Consider the following 15,920-nt stretch of genomic DNA (forward strand, 5'->3'; position numbering starts at 1 on the left):
AGGAAACTTTTAGATTTATCTATGTATATATTTTGGAAAAAAAAGTATTCTATGATCAACAGTAATTTGTGCTTAGTTAGAAAAAAAGTAGAAAAAAATGTACCACTTTAATGAATCTGTTGATAACATTTAGACTGCATTCATTTGAATGGTGTAATAAATTATAGTTTTACAAATAAATATTGTAAAAACATGTATTTAATAATATTTGAAAAAGTTTAATACACTGGAATAAAAATGGCTAAAATAAATGAATAAAATGCTCGTTAAAAACCTTCTGCAGTTCTCCAACATTTTGAAATTGTAATTATAATGTTAGAAAAACTTAAATATACTAAATGAAAGTTAAATATCTATGTATATATTATTAGAACATATTATATAATTAACATGTTTATAGGTAATGATTATTTTGCAACAATAATTTGTGGTGAATCCTAACATTAAATACACTATATTATTGGGAAAATATCTATACCTAAAAAGAAAAAGATAGTAACGAAGTATAAAACAATTCGTTTAGCATATTAAGTTGAAATAATTTATTACATTTTTATAAACTGTAATTCTTAAGCAAATGTGTTCTTTTTTTTACTATAAAGTAAGAAAATTACAATTGAAGGAAAACTATCAAATGTTTTTTGAGTCAGCTTTTTTTTTCAATGTTTTGCTTTTTAAGAGATCTATATGCTCAAATTTATTAATCGTATTGTGTGTGTGTGTGTGTGTGTGTGTGTAGGGGGGGGGGTTGCAAGATTTTGAATGTATTAATTATAACGTTGAAAAAATCATTTTATAGTAAAACATGCTACAAGTTATGTTGTATTGATCTTTATACTATTTAACTTAAATCGAGGGTTTTGGAGGAATTATTTAAAAAAAAAAAACTTTTTATTTTCTCATTAGTTTATTTTCGGGTCAAAGTCCACCTGCATGTACACTGTGTGGCCCTTAAGGGTCCTCGCGCGTGGGTGGTGGTTTGAGTCCCACTTGATGAGGGCATGCTTTTCGGGCTTGGGATGGTCCACATGCCTCGTGCACCTGTCCCCCACTTCCCGCGCCCCCTTTTCGGCGGAGGGACGGGCAGGTGGAAAAGCACTTGTTCCGAGGTGCACTTTAAATAACGACAACGTTCATTTAGTTTGGGTATTAATAAGGATTTTTAAAAGGGAAGTTTCCCTCTCCTGTACAATATTGAAGTTCATTAAAATAAATAAATACAAAGTTTCCGTATGGAGTGTGCATTATGGAAAGTATCAAATTATTCGGATGTATGTTATAACACACAAAAACAAGAACAAAAATTAAATAAAAATCAGCATATATGTTTATTTTTAGCTGTTGTTGCCACAAAACCAAATGAGCGCGTTGACAGTCCTGGGTGTAACTAATGACGTGACCTTACGCGTGTATGTTTTGCGGGTGGGATGACAACAATGCGTGTTATGTCATTTGCGTGCGCAAAGTCGGCGGGCCTCGCCCGGAGGTCGCGGCCAGTAAAGCGGTCACCCGAGCCGCCCTCTCCCTGTGTGGCATCGCTCGCTCCCGGCTAAAATAGAGCCGGCGGGGCCCCACCTTGGGCGCACCTGAGTTGGTTTTGACCCCACGCCCAGCTGCGCACATGGCGCCCGTGCGTGTTCACTTTTGCCGGGTTGGATTGAGCGCGCGTGCGTGCATCGTCACGAAATAACAAACGCACATTTATATTGATCACATTTCGGTAACTAAATAGGTAAGGAACTAAAGTGAATATAATGAAATAAAAAATAATTAATAATAATAATAATAAACAAGTGGCATTTTTTTAAGTATAGGTAAATGAAGTGAATTATAGAAGATTAAGTAAAATTCATAGGGAAGTACGTAAATCAAGTAGATAAGTGAGTAAATAAGTGGATTAGGGCAGATGAGTAAAAGTAAACAGCAAAGTGAATAAGTGATTCAGCACTTTAACCCCATCACACATAGTGACGTCACACACGAAAAGCGCGAATCTAAACACGAGTCAGCACTTTTACTTGTATTCCCAACGCTTGCCCAACATTTTAGATTCCGTCTGAAGCATGACTCATATATACAACAGGCGCCAAATCTTTACAATCATACCTCGCTGACGTCACACACACCGATTGTTTTTAATTTTTTAAAGCGTATTGGCGAGTATTTCCTGGTGTAAATTGAATGCGTTATGTGCCTTTCCTCGTTTCTCCACTAGGGGTCCACCATGACTGTCATAAGCGTCCAGGCTGAGCTGAAGATAAATGCTGACATCTAGTGGTAACACGACATACTACATGTGATTATTATTACCCACAATTGTATTATGTAGCACGTTCATGTTGTTTGATCTTAATATGTTGGATTTTCGACTTTCCCCCATCTTACATTCCATAATAAACACACCAGTCATCATTTCCACATGTATTTTATTTCAGGTAATATTACAAAAAAGGCTAATAAGACAAAAGCATGAACGAGGTGCTTCATCACCTCCAAACCAAAGTAAAGCTTCTTCCACCTCTTTCATTCCATAGGAGGAAAAAAAAAAATCCTGCCGAAATGTGGCTGAATCCACTTTGACACCGGATGAATTAAACTTGACTTGAGACATGTCAGAAACTGTAATAAATAAGAAGGAATTGGCCTGCGCGTGTGCTCCGATTGCACTTCACCTCTCACCCAGTTTAACATACTGACAGTAAGAACACCTGAATGTGTGTGTTTACAAGCCATAGTGTCCACACGATGCTTGATAACGACAAAAGCACAGTCTTCTATCTAGAATACTTCAATGCACGGGCAATCACAGATTGCAAAACTCATTTTCGGCCTCTTTCCAAAACACTGAACAGATTAACAGTGTCTGTCGCCAAGGAATCGGTTCTTTGGATACTGGCTAGTTCCTGAAGTCTTGCCCTCCAATACAGACTCGTTTTTGGATTCGATTAACGCTGGCTAATTAAAAAAAATTTTTTTGCTCAAATCTGGTGTTCTGATTCTTTTCTGGGTTACATTTCTAGGATATTTGCTAATGTGTGGTCTCCGAAACAGGCTACTTCCTGGTTTTCCGCACCAGCAAGTGTTTGACGACTTTCATTAGGTCACATTGGCTAAATATGAGGATTAGCCGATATGAACGTTGATGCTAATTTCTACATTAGCTAATATCTGACTTCCCTTTCAGGCACTCAATTGTGTGTTTTATTTCCCGACTCCTGTTTTGGTGGTACTGGATAAAGACTGGAGGCTATTTCTCTAATACTGGCTAATTGCTGGTGTCTACTGAGAATGGCATTAGCTCTCCCAACGTTTTGAGGCCGTTTATTTTTTTCTTTTTAATACACTTGAGACCATCTTGTCAGTTTGTCGACAATCCAAATGTGTTGCAGCGTCACACTTCAACAGCACTTGTCTCAAGTCATGACGCTTAATTAGCTTTAAGCGCGCATAGAGAGCAACAGACTTTGCAGACGCGATGCTAGTTATTAACTAGCCAAATTGGCACTCCTGCATACATATCCTGTCGCTCCTCATTCCTCCGCGTAGTGTGGTAAAGTCACTTAGAAGAATAAAAGGCAAGCAAAAAAAAGTTAGGAAACTCCCCCGAAAAAAGGTTTAAATTTGTTGCATGCCAGAATTTTTTTTTCCAGAACGTTTCCCTTTAAAAGACCGTTGTCAAGTCAAAATCAGAAGGAGAAAAAAAAAAACGACAAAAAGAATCAAAACACTGTCCTGTCGTTTTCAAAGCTGTGGTGGGCGGGGCCTCTACGAGGTCACATGGCACACTGGACCATTGGTCCCCCCCCCCCCCTCAAACCACAAAAGTTTTTTCTTTTGTCCTTTTCCCGACGTTGCCTTCAGTCGCTGTGCGGCTTCTCGACACCCGCCTGTGGGAGGAAATGCCAATGTGTAAGAAAACGCTTTGACTTTTAAACATACGCACAAATTGTCGATATATTATAACTTTAATCATCCTAACGATACAATTGAGATTTTTTTTGCGCGACAAACCTTTAAATATTTACCAATTGCCCTGGCGCACCTAGCTTTGGGCGATGACTTGGCAGTAATTAAAACGAGTTATTTACATAATGAATAGCAAAACACCAAACTCCATTAGTGAATTATTTGTTTGATCAAAAAAAACTGTCCAAAATATGTCCTCATACATAACACGTGAATATATTATCACTTTTCTCGCTAAGTCGCAGCCGTGCTCAAGTAAAATTATGTCTGAAAGCTGTGGTGGTTACCGTAGCAACCCCTAGTAGCACAGCCCCATACACACACAAAAAAGAAATAAACGACCCAATAAACTCGAGTTCTAAAACGGGCGGCACAATAGCTACCCGGACATACCATGGCCAGTTGGCGTCCGATGTTTCCCACGGTAACGCCGCCGGAGAAGAAAATACACGGCAGCCAGGAGCGCACGTACAGGAAGTCGGGAGACGTGTACCTGCGGCGCACAAATGACAAACATCGCTTAAACGGTGAATTCTCTCAAAATGGCCGCTGGCCATATGACGCGTTTACATACTGATAGACGCCGTTGTAGACCAGCAGCTGAGTAAAAACGGTGGCGAGGAAGGCCGTGGTGACGCCCAAGCCGAAGCCGCTGCGTGAGCGGTCGAAGGTCCACCACAAACCCAGCGACAGGGCGGCCAGGGTGAGAGACAGCTGCACGCTGTTGTCGATGTCCAGTTTCTGGTTTTGGTGCAAAGTTAGGGACAAAGTGACCATCCGATATTTGGAGCAACCTATTAAACGCTCCCTTGAGGTTACTCGAGGACATTCATGGTGAAGGATACGACACTGGCGTGGTTGATGCCCACAAAAACGGCGATGCATCTCATGACGCTCGCCCATTCCCGCTTGAACTTGTGCGGTTCGCCAAGATGGCTGTCCAGGCACGGATACAGCAGGCCGACCACCGCTGCGGATGGAAAAAAAGAAAAGAGGAACAACAGTTCATAAGATAAGCAAAGTAATTATGGAAGTGTTATTTGCCGAGTGTGCACATTCATGAAAAGAGGAAACTAGTTCATTGAAATTAACTTTAACTCATTCACTGCCATTGACAGCTATAAACGTCCAAAATTCATTTTAACTATCTCTTAGTTTCATTTTTTCCCCACTTTTGTTAACAAAAGTATAAAAACCTATAATTTTTTTATTCTATATTTAGAACAGATATGCAATTTGTGATTATTCGCGAGTTAACTAGTGAAGTCATGCGATTAATTACAATAAATAAATAAAAATCCCCTCTTGCCCCAAATTTCTAATAATCATTTTTTTTATATGAATTTATGGCAGTGAATGAGTTAAAGTGAAAGTCAACCCTAAACATTTCTCGACCTCATTAGTCGAAACATGACATTCTTATTGATACTACATTTGTGGAATATGAGTTATGCAGCAAAATCCAGCCCTTTTTAATCTATCTCAGGGGGCGGCCATTTTGCCACTTGCTGTCGACTGCAAATAACGTCACAGCCTTCTGATATTGATAAAAACTGCTGGATTTTGCTGCTTAACTCACATTCCACTATCGCAGTATTAACCAGAATACCATATTTATTTAGACAAGTAGGGCTGCATAGAACATTTTATTGTCAAGAAATTTTAGTAAGTAAGTTACAATTGGAAATCAGATTTGGATGAAAAAAAATTATATGTTCAGGCCATTCCACTCCACCCAGTCTTTAATTCTCCTTTTAACCCCCCTTCACATTGAGACAATAGGCTGCTTAAAATTGGGAATACTGGTGAGGACTATAACTCATTAGAAAACCATCTAAATTACATATTTTATAGCATGTTAACAAGTATGTGGACCTTGAAGAGTCATCTGGCAGTTCTACATCGTCTTTGAAAAGTAATAATTGATGAAACTAATTCACTGTTTTAAACGAAAACGCCTCATGTTATCCACTTCCTGTCTCTTCCCCTTCAAACAAAGCCTTTTCCTCCAAAGCCCCGCCCCTCCAGTCACCAGTTATGACTCCAACCAATGAGCGCGCGGCTCGCCTCGTGTCCTGCTCGCGCCAGCCAATGGGAGCGCGAGGATATCTAAAGAACCACGATTTTTTTTAAAACTCCTTTTAACCCTTACTTGTCCGCCCAACAAACATCATAAAAGCCCACCATAAAAAAAAGCCCGCGAGGCCGAGTTACATAATAGCCAACAAAAAAAAACATTGCCAAGTGATTAATCATAACTGCACGATTGCCCTCAAGTAACCCCCGCGCCCGACATGTTATCGCTTCGAAAGTGTCGTAAGCGTCAAGCACCGTTGACTAATAGCGGACTTACTTCCATTTTATCGTGAAAAACAAAAGCAGGTGTTTCAAAGGTAAGAGTTCATTTTCGGTCCGACTCACCTGCCCCGGTGCCGCAGCACGGTGGGATCCACCAGGCGGACGAGAACAAGGTACTCATCACCTCCTCGGGGAAGAGCGTGACGTTGCGTTGGATTTGCAGCAAGTTGAGCACCAGGGCGAGGATCACCCCCACGGCGAACAGCACAAGGCCGCGGCGGATCAAGTTAAACGTCCGGTGGCGGTGCAGCGAGCTGTAGGCGCTGCTCAGCACCGACGTGATGATGGACATCATTTCCACGCCTTTGGCCGCCAACCAGTTGGTCGCAGACGACGTGGACGGCGAGTGTTCGCGTTCCGACTGCGGCGCACGGGAGCAGCTCCAGTAGTGCTCCTCCAGGCTGGACATTTGGCACTAAAGACGAAAAGGGTTCAGAATCAAAACAAAAGTCAAACACACGGCAACAAAGTCGTGACGTCACGATCGAGGTTTACCTTGATCTCTCGCACCAAGCTCTCACCCGCCAGTCGGTTTCTCCACTCCCGGGATATTTTTTTCCACCACAGTTGAGTACTTTCTTCACATTATTGTCAGCACGCTAGCAAAGAAAAAAAAGAGGGAGCTCAAATCACGTCGTGGCGCTAAACAGAAAAAAACAGCTTCTCTCTCTCGGTCAGACAACATAGACAGCTGTGTCGGGTGAGCCTCGGCGGCCAATCAGGGCGGCGTGTAATGTGACGTCACTTCACCCCACCTTCCCACGCGTCACAACAACAGAAAGGGGCGGGGGAGAAGCGGAAGTCGACACGCCAGCGACAAACAAAACCTTCCTAAATAGTTTGATTTGATTGTAATTATAAAACTTGATAACATTCAGCACAATTAAACCCACAAATTATTTAATATAAAAATGTATCATTATTTTATTTTTTTTAAAGAAGAAAATACAGTAAAAACTAATTCCGTTCTTTTCCACACTGTAAATTTTGAATTGGAAAATAGATTTTGATTCAACGAAATGGTATAATTACATTTTAATTAAAATGTGAGCATGGGACAATTTACTTGGGCGAAATTGTACATGCAACAGTCTGAATTACTGTCTTCATACAGAAGTCCTTGCTTTTAAGCCACAAATTCTGATCCACATCATAATTATCTTTTACATGCAGCACCTATTACAGAAAACCGGTATTATCACTTGTGAAATAGCCATATATATATATTGTCCACAAATAATGCATTTGGCCAGTTTTAAAGTTGTACTACAAATAGACAAAATGTACACTTACCACTAGTGTAAAAAAATCGAAAGAAAAAAAATCCTCGCAGACCAACAAGCGCGTGTTTTACGCACACGCACACACACGCATACCTTTTATAGTCTAGCAACCTTTTGTAAACGAGGTCAGTGGCACGACATGGTGTCATGCTGCTGGAGTTCATGGGGAGGCGTGGTTTGCGTGTCAGGCTGCACATCAACATTATCATATCAACATGCGTAACTCACGAGTTCAACGCCCAGGCAGGGAAACATGTTTTTGCAAGAAGATGGCACTTCTGTATGATAACAACAAAAACAACCCTCCCCACAATCTGATAGCCTCAATTTACCTCAGTTTGAGGTAAGTTTTTTTTTTAAAGCATACCACCATCTCAACAAAATATTTATAATTGATTTTATTTTTTTAATTCAAACCTTGACTCTAGTAAATCGCCCCCAGGCGGATGGCCGAGACCACAAATACAAACACAACACTCTTGATTTCTTTATCCTTTTGTTGTATTATGCCTTTTGAGTCACAAATAAAGTTTACCATCCTGTTTGTTCATTCTAACATCAAGCAGGACGTAACCTGTTTTTCTTTGCGATATTTCTGACCAAAATGTGTTGTCTCAGAGACTTAACAAAGACTACGATTTCCTACAACTCCCATTCCAAAGTCGAAATGTTTCTCTAAGCTTTGGAAGTGTGACTATATTTAGCCTAGCGCCTATTAGCATTCGACGATAGCGCCACGTCTGCTCTCAAAGGACCGTGCCTTGCACAAGCCAGGGAACTTGTTTCATTCTCCCACTTTTGTAGTTGGAGTTGTAAACCGTGTCATCACTCCATTTTCGAGATAAATCCGCTCTTTTATTCCTTGTGGTACGCTCCCCCCGAATGGGATTCTGGATGTTTTTTTTTTTTTTTTGCGCTGCGTACCCAACCAGCCCCAGAGTTGTCATTTCATTCCAGCGCTTTAGATTTGTTCCAGGCCAAACAGAATGGCTTTTCTTAGAACGAGGTGAAATTTAAATGTCACAGTTTTGTGCTGCTTGAAAAGTAGTGTAGAGAAGGTCACAATGTTTGCCTTCTATTCTTAGAATTGTGTGGCTTGTATATACAGATCTTTTGACCAAGTAAACAGGTTTATTTTCAGCTCTTATTCCTTTTAATGAAAAAAAAATAATAATACTTGGCCTCACTCCCAGACACACTCTATCCACTTTTCTTGTCAGTCTTCCATATCAGTCATATTTCTTTCTTTTTTTTCTAATTTCAGCTGTCCGCGTGCTCGCTCCGATAAATATTCACTGGAGCCTGTGCACTTCACAAAAGGTGGAAAAAAGTGGTGAATGGCAAAAGAAAAGCTTCATATGACTGCTGCTACAACAACACCGTGGCAGAAATCCAACCGTAATATGTTTTTCCGCCTCAGGACTGAAAAGGGTAAGTGTTCCCCCAATGAATATGTTTCTCTTCCTCTCATTCTTGGCAATACTGAGAAATTGCTTCTCAGTGCTTGAGCACGTACGGCATGTGTGAAGTGTGTCAATGTACTTTAATGACCTCGCAACCAAGCATACTATTGTGCGGATTTCCTATTTTGCTCTGAACTGATGTCAATTACCTCAGGGTTTATGCGTGCAGCTCATTGCACCAAAATCTCATCTGAAAATGCCGCATTTAAAGAAAAACCCGCATCAAAATATATGCTACGCACAGGCCAGACCTTTGTGATGCTAACCGTTGTTTTTCTCCAAAGTGAGGCAAGGATTCATCTGACAAATATTTGCTCATGTTTCAAAGGTCAGACCTTAAGTCAGCAAAAGTTTATTCCTTATAAGAGAGAAAAATGGTTGGAACCCTGTCAACTAAGCCGTCTAATGCCGCGCGTTGTAATTAGCGTAAAAATGCTACACATTTTTGCATGTGGCTCCGAGGAAGGGTTGATCAAGAAGAAGAAAAGTCAGGAAGCCGCCACGCTTCAAATCAGCAGCGCGTCGTGCTTGGCGAAGATTAGCGGGGGATTGGAGACGTCGCTAACACAAGGAGGCCTGCCGGAGAAGCTTTGCTAAATTGAGCTATCAAAGTCATTTTTATTCCCTCTCAACCTCGACGCTGCGAGTAAACCGGGGGGGGAAAAAACAACATCCTAATCCGTATTGAAGCGTAGTGGATTACTCGAGTAAACATCTTAGTTAGCTCAGGTGTCAAGATGATCCGTCCTTTGGCTACATACAGTAAGCGCTAAGCTAGCTAGCTTGTTTCCAACCCAAATAAATTGACTAATGATATGAAAAAGAGTCATATTTGATCACATCGCCTTCACAATTGTACGTTTATGCGTGTTAGCTGTTATACTGCTAAATTCATTGTTTTATTCGACACGTAGAATGGCTAAAGCGTCCATAACATTAGCTTGCTAGTTTCGAAACGAAAATGTTGAGTAAATAGACAGATGAGATTACCATATATAATATTTAATTATATTTTGGCATAACGCAGGCGGTAGTGCTCATACTGTGTGAAGTTTAACTTAAGCAGCAGCTGCTTATCTTATCGTGCGCATTATAAACTCCTGAAAGTTCCCGTCAAGAGTTGCGACCAATGACAAACATCAAGCTGCTCATTTCTCAGAGTATCTGATGCATTAAGAAATGATTTTTTAAATTGTTTTTATTCTTTAGTAATTCAATTGTAACAATGCTACATTGTTGTTTACAGGCACCTTTTATGACTTCCAATGTCACCATGAAAATGGAGCAAAAACTGCACGTCAAAAGTTGAAAAGAGTTGTTGTTTGAGTGAACCGTTGCATAAGCTGCATTGAAAGAGAGCGCAGGTGATATGACAGCAATGTTTATGTAGCTTGTGTACACAAAGGCTCTATTCTATTCGAGTTTATAAAACACTGTAAAGGAACGCCTCCCAAACAGCCAATCGGCATCCTCGCTCATCAACAGCTGACTGTTCAGGTTACTGTCTCCACGAATCACAGTGAAGAAGACCAATATTTTGTCATTTATCATATTTTATATTTTTACCAGATTGTTACAACCTATTATGGGACATATAATGGATGGTGATTAAAAAAAAAGAAGAAAAATCACATAAAATCGGTGTTACCTGTTATTTGCTAAGTTAGCATGCTATAAGCTATAAATTAGCATGCTGCTAAATTAGCTTAGCGAGTGCTACAATTTATGACCACAAGTATGGCTTGTATCGTGTTATTGTGTCCATCTTTATAAAGTATTGGAATCTAATGTAGTTACTTTTAAAAATCTACTAAGCGGTCAAGTAGATAAATTACTTGTAATAATATTACTTTGTTTACACTAGTAATAATTAATCACATTATCGTGATCACCTAATTTCACCTCTATGTGGGCCTTGTCCGGTTTAATGTTTAACATCATGTTTCCAAAGACTGAAAAAAAAAAAGTGTATGGCCGTTTTACGGGAAACTGTCTTTTGTCTACCCCATTCCAGCTATCTATCAATCTATTTATAGTCTATCTATCTACCTGGCAAGCTATCCAGCCAGCTGTCTTACCTGTTCTACCTATCTATCAAGTTATCACCTACTTACGGGATCAAGCCAGTGACGCAAATAACAATAACAAGACATAAAAAAAAAAGAAGCTTAAGTGAAAGTAGGGCATTTTATGGCGACTTTGGTTATTATCAAGTAGCTTGTTTGGGTCGTTGCAGGTCATGTGACACCAGTGCAGCGTGCAGCAATGCTCCGAGTGAGCCGCTTCATACAAGCCACCAGCAGAGGGCGCACACATTATAGCAAATAAAATAACCACCAGTAAATGCAAATGAAAATATAAAGTAAATAAAAATAAGTAAACATGGGAGAAATATTTATGAAAAATATGACTGAAACAAACTAATTTGAAAATAAACACAAATAAATACTAATACATGCAAAAATATGGATTAATAATACAAAAACAATGATAGTATGTCCAACTAGCTTTCACAGCCTTTTAAGTGGTCCTCACATACAAGTTTGACATCCATTTAAGGATTAAAAAAAATCATTTACACTGATATTGATATTTTCTGTAAGTGTTTGTGTATGTGTGTTATAAGTAGATTGTTACCAGGAAATAATCCAGCATGTGGTTGTTGACAACAGCGTGCTAGAAAGGTCACAGAAGAGAGTGTGCGTGTGCAATCACTGACTACTGGAGTGTATATTACCCGCCGACGCTTATGCGATGTGTTCAGCACAGCGTGTACATTCACCGGACGCTTCATTAGGTACACCTGCTCATCTACGGGAGCTTTACACTGGTAGACATGACATGCCTGTCAGAAAAGTTTCAGGATTGGTGTCACAAAATATATTCCATTTCAAATTCAAACTACAAGTTTTCCCCTTCAAAGTACTCCCCCTGGTGGGTTTACCCTTTGTTTCCGTAGCTGCTTCCCAGAGTGTTCCTCCAGTGAGGTATTGTCAGTGTGTGGGGGCCGGGTTGCGGCATAATAAACAACACTAAAGTCTACCGCAGCATACTCGTTAGGCTCTTGCTTTCTGCTTTTACAAATATGTATTTTACTGAACAAAACCATTTGATGTAGTATTTACATTTGTTTTTATTGTGGACCACTCATGTTGCACATGTCAGAAACTACCACATTTTAATTGGGCTAAAACTTTATTTTTTTCTAATTTGAAACACGTATTTTTCAGTTGTTATCATTAGCTAATTTAGCATTTTTGTGTTAGCCAGGGCACAACTTGAGCAAATGTATGTTGATGTAGCAGTCAAGCTAACGCTAGCTAGCTTTTAAATGACATACAACATGTAACGATATTATTATTTTTTCAATATATTTTTTATTTTATTTATTTTGTGCTCAAGGTAATAATAACAGTATTGCTGTGTTGCCACCTGGTAGCACTGTGGTGACAAATTCTTTGTCTAATTTGAAACACGTATTTTTCAGTTCTTATCGTTAGCTTATTTAGCTTTTTTTGTTAGCCAGGGCGCCACATGAGCAGATATATGTTAATGTAGCAGTCAAGCTAATGCTAGCTAGCTTTTAAATGACATACGACACGTATCCCGGTAACATTATTAAAAAATATATATATTTAATTTTATTTATATTGTGCTCAAGGTAATAATAACAGTATTGCTGTGTTGCCACTTGGTGGCACTGTGGTGACAAATTATTTGTCTAATTTGAAACATGTTTTTTTCAGTTCTTATCATTAGCTTATTTAGCTTTTCTTTGTTAGCCAGGGCACAACATGAGCAAATATATATTAATGTAGCAGTCAAGCTAACGCTAGCTAGCTTTTAAATAACATACAATATGTAACATTATTTTTAAAATTTTATATTTTATTCAGTTTTACTAAAACAAATTAAAAACAGTATTGCTGTCGTGACGTCGTTTGAAGTGAGTTAAGTGCAGTGCTGCCATCTTGTGACATGTATTTGCAATTACAGAATATCACAGGCTTCTTTTGCCATTTAATTATCAAAAAAAAAAATCTTCTTTCTTACTTCGACAGACTGAGTTTTCTTACCCTCTCCAGCCATATGCTAGCCACGCTTGTTATGTTGTAACTTCAGCACAAATTATACCCACATTTACACCTACACACGCAGCGGCAGGACAAGCACTCGGTCATCAGCCGCATCCTTTTAAAGCCAATTGTCTCTCGTCGTCCTAATAGATTTTCCGCTTTGCAGGGGGACCACGAGCGAAAATGCAAATTCATCTATCCAGCGAGGCGGGCAATTATGACAAAAGTTCTCTTGTGGTCTAATTGCGGATAATGGGAGAGTGAAACCGGGATGATAATTGACAGTAATATACATATCAAAAAGCTTGCTGTCAGTGTGAAGTGTGGCTGCTGACGTCAGCAGTCTTGATTGGAAAAAGATCACCCAGTAACCTGAAAAGAAATCTCCGATTTTTATTTTTAATATGTACACTTAAATATGAGTAAATAAAAATACAATTAGCTCATGTTGGATAATATATTTTAACGCCTTTCAAAGGAGAGAAAAAAATCATGCCGTTGTTATAACTGGAGACATATCACTAAAAATATATTTTTTTGTGTTCCTTTTTGCCCGAAGGTGAAAGCCACAATGCGCTTCATTTATCATCGTCGGCAAACATTGAGTGAAGCGGGAGGTGGAAAAAAATGTGATGGTGAAAAAGGTGAAAAATGTCAGCAGCCCCGTAATTGCGTTCCAAGTCCTTGAGATGGACGAAAATGAACGGGCACACTTTTAAAATGCTTTCAAACAGCGAGAAGGCGGCGACGCCCTTTAAATGTTATTAACAGATCAAACAGATTCACTGTCACACTTTGGAAAATTGAAAATGAAGTTCTATGGGGGTGGTGGGCTTATTATAGATGGCAAGTTTGGTGCTAAATAACAGTTTGCTGCAGTGTATTTTATTCATGAAAGCCAACAAGGTCAATTGGAGAAATCCTTGGCAAAGCTGGTACACATTTGCTTGAATAAAATAAAAAAGATACAATACAATGTAATACAAGGACAAGGTCTAACGTTAACCTGCAGTCAAATTTTTTCTTCCCTCTAATAACTAAAATATTAAACAGGATGGATGATTTAGTCCACATGGGAAGCGGAAGTGTCTTGACAAATGGTGCAGGCGGAACTAATAACTATAATAAGAGCGCTAATCCATTTAGGTGTGGGGGATTGGGGGGGTACTAGTAGTGATTGACACCCTCCCCTATGAAAACGTTCATCCTGAGCCATCTTGTAGGGATCAAATCACAAAAGTCAGAAATGGTATGTCATATTTAGATTGGGTTACCCCTTTACTAGCCAGCTAGCTGCCTAGCTAGCTCCCATGGAGCTCGTTTACCTACTTGAGCCTCTGATGCTAGCTAGCTAGCTAGCTCCCTAGCAGGTAAACAAGCCCCATGGGAGCTAGCTAGCATCAGGGGCTAAAGCCAAACTGCAGCAGGATTTTTACTTCCTGGATCTGGATTTTTCACCTCTGCTGCCGCACACAGGAAAAGGATCGTCGAATCAATCTCAATATTTATTCATCCAAAACTAATGGGCGTTGTTGAAAGTGGAAAGTTCAAGTGGGAGCGCTGACATTTGTGTCCTCCAGATGATTGTCTGGCTAAGAAACATTTAGCTGCCCATTGAATGTATTTATTTTTTGTATATTTTTTTAAAACTTTCTTCCCATGTTAAACTTAAACTGACTTTAACTCATTCACTCGCAGCCATTTTCACTGAAGCAACCCCCTTCGCTCGGGGCTGTTTTACTGGATTTTGACTGATTTTGCAAGGTCCACAGAATATTCTGTTCCATTTCTATAAAAACATGGAACCTACCAAAAGAAAGATTGGAGTCTATTCTTTCATCAGGAAAAAAAAAAGTGTATTTCTATCTTTTTCCGTTTTGCCGCAATGAGCATTAGAATATAGCTAAGTTTCATCATTATTCACAAATCTGTGGGGGAAAGAGCTTTTTGCAACTTGGCCCCTGGCTGATCTCTTATATGCTCTAGCATAAAAAAACATATATATATATATATATTTTTTTTTACATTTTTGGAAGCAAATTTAATGTAATATTATTGTGACTTTATTTATAAACATATTTTTCTTGAAATTTACGATTTCACTTTGTTTAATTAGCGTCAGGGCTACGAGGGGCTCCTTGGCTTTTTACATTTCCCAGCATGCCCCACGTGAGGCAACAGGTGCACAAATGTTCTACTTTTGATCTCCACGCAGAGTGCCTTGCTGTGATGATCTCAAGCTCGCCCGCCTTTGATTCATTCGCCGACCTACCGTCTATTTTAGGGGGCCATCTATTCTCCCGGCTCGATTTTTTTCTTTGATTTTTTTTCTGCGCGTATTTAAAAGATCTCACGCACAACTACACAAACGCTCTTTGATTCAAAAAGAGGCATCGCAGGAATTCATCCAGCAGGGAAGGCGGAGATCTCTGCGGTGATTTCCGTCCGTCTTTCTCGAGACCACCTCCTGAATAAACGGATTAGTGGATAGCTGAAATGCTCTGCCATAAGAAAGATGTGAAATAAAATTTGCGGTTCGATCAATCATATTGCATTGAAGGGAGGAGGTGACAGTACTGCTCCACAAACTCCGTCGTCTTATCTGTCTATTAGTTGTCCTCAAAGCTTGAGTCGTTTGGATTCCTTTTGGTTTTATTTGACACTTGACAGGATTTCACATGAGAATGTTTTAAATTGTGTTGGACCTGAATGCACCTGCATGTGGCCGGCGGGTTTATATGCAAATGACCTGGCTCAAGATCAGTCCGTTTTGC

General features: G+C 39.5%; 2 protein-coding genes across 11 annotated transcripts in view; one reads left to right on the top strand and one right to left on the bottom strand.

The window, feature by feature from the left end:
- Positions 1-2,409: 2,409 nt before the first annotated feature.
- Positions 2,410-7,039, bottom strand: insig1 (insulin induced gene 1). Its single transcript, XM_086065691.1, has 6 exons — positions 6,820-7,039; positions 6,388-6,739; positions 4,812-4,936; positions 4,541-4,707; positions 4,360-4,459; positions 2,410-3,887 (listed from the first exon to the last, which is right to left on the bottom strand). The coding sequence occupies exons 2-6, from the start codon at positions 6,731-6,733 to the stop codon at positions 3,858-3,860; spliced, it is 768 nt and encodes a 255-aa protein (XP_085921817.1). The 5' UTR covers positions 6,734-6,739; positions 6,820-7,039; the 3' UTR covers positions 2,410-3,857.
- Positions 7,040-7,815: 776 nt separating this feature from the next.
- Positions 7,816-15,920, top strand: part of dlgap1b (discs, large (Drosophila) homolog-associated protein 1b) — a 132,714-nt gene continuing 124,609 nt past the window's right edge. For 8 of the 10 annotated variants that reach the window (XR_015091974.1, XR_015091975.1, XM_086065683.1 and 5 more), the window contains exons 1-2: positions 7,816-7,950; positions 8,872-9,038. The gene's annotated coding sequence lies outside the window, so the exon portion shown is untranslated. The other 2 variants (XM_086065682.1, XM_086065681.1) reach the window with 2 other exon arrangements.

The sequence above is a fragment of the Leptonotus elevatus genome, chromosome 21, assembly GCF_054856555.1.
Source record: "Leptonotus elevatus isolate MCC_2025b chromosome 21, RoL_Lele_1.0, whole genome shotgun sequence".
In the NCBI taxonomy this organism is placed as follows: Eukaryota; Metazoa; Chordata; class Actinopteri; order Syngnathiformes; family Syngnathidae; genus Leptonotus; species Leptonotus elevatus.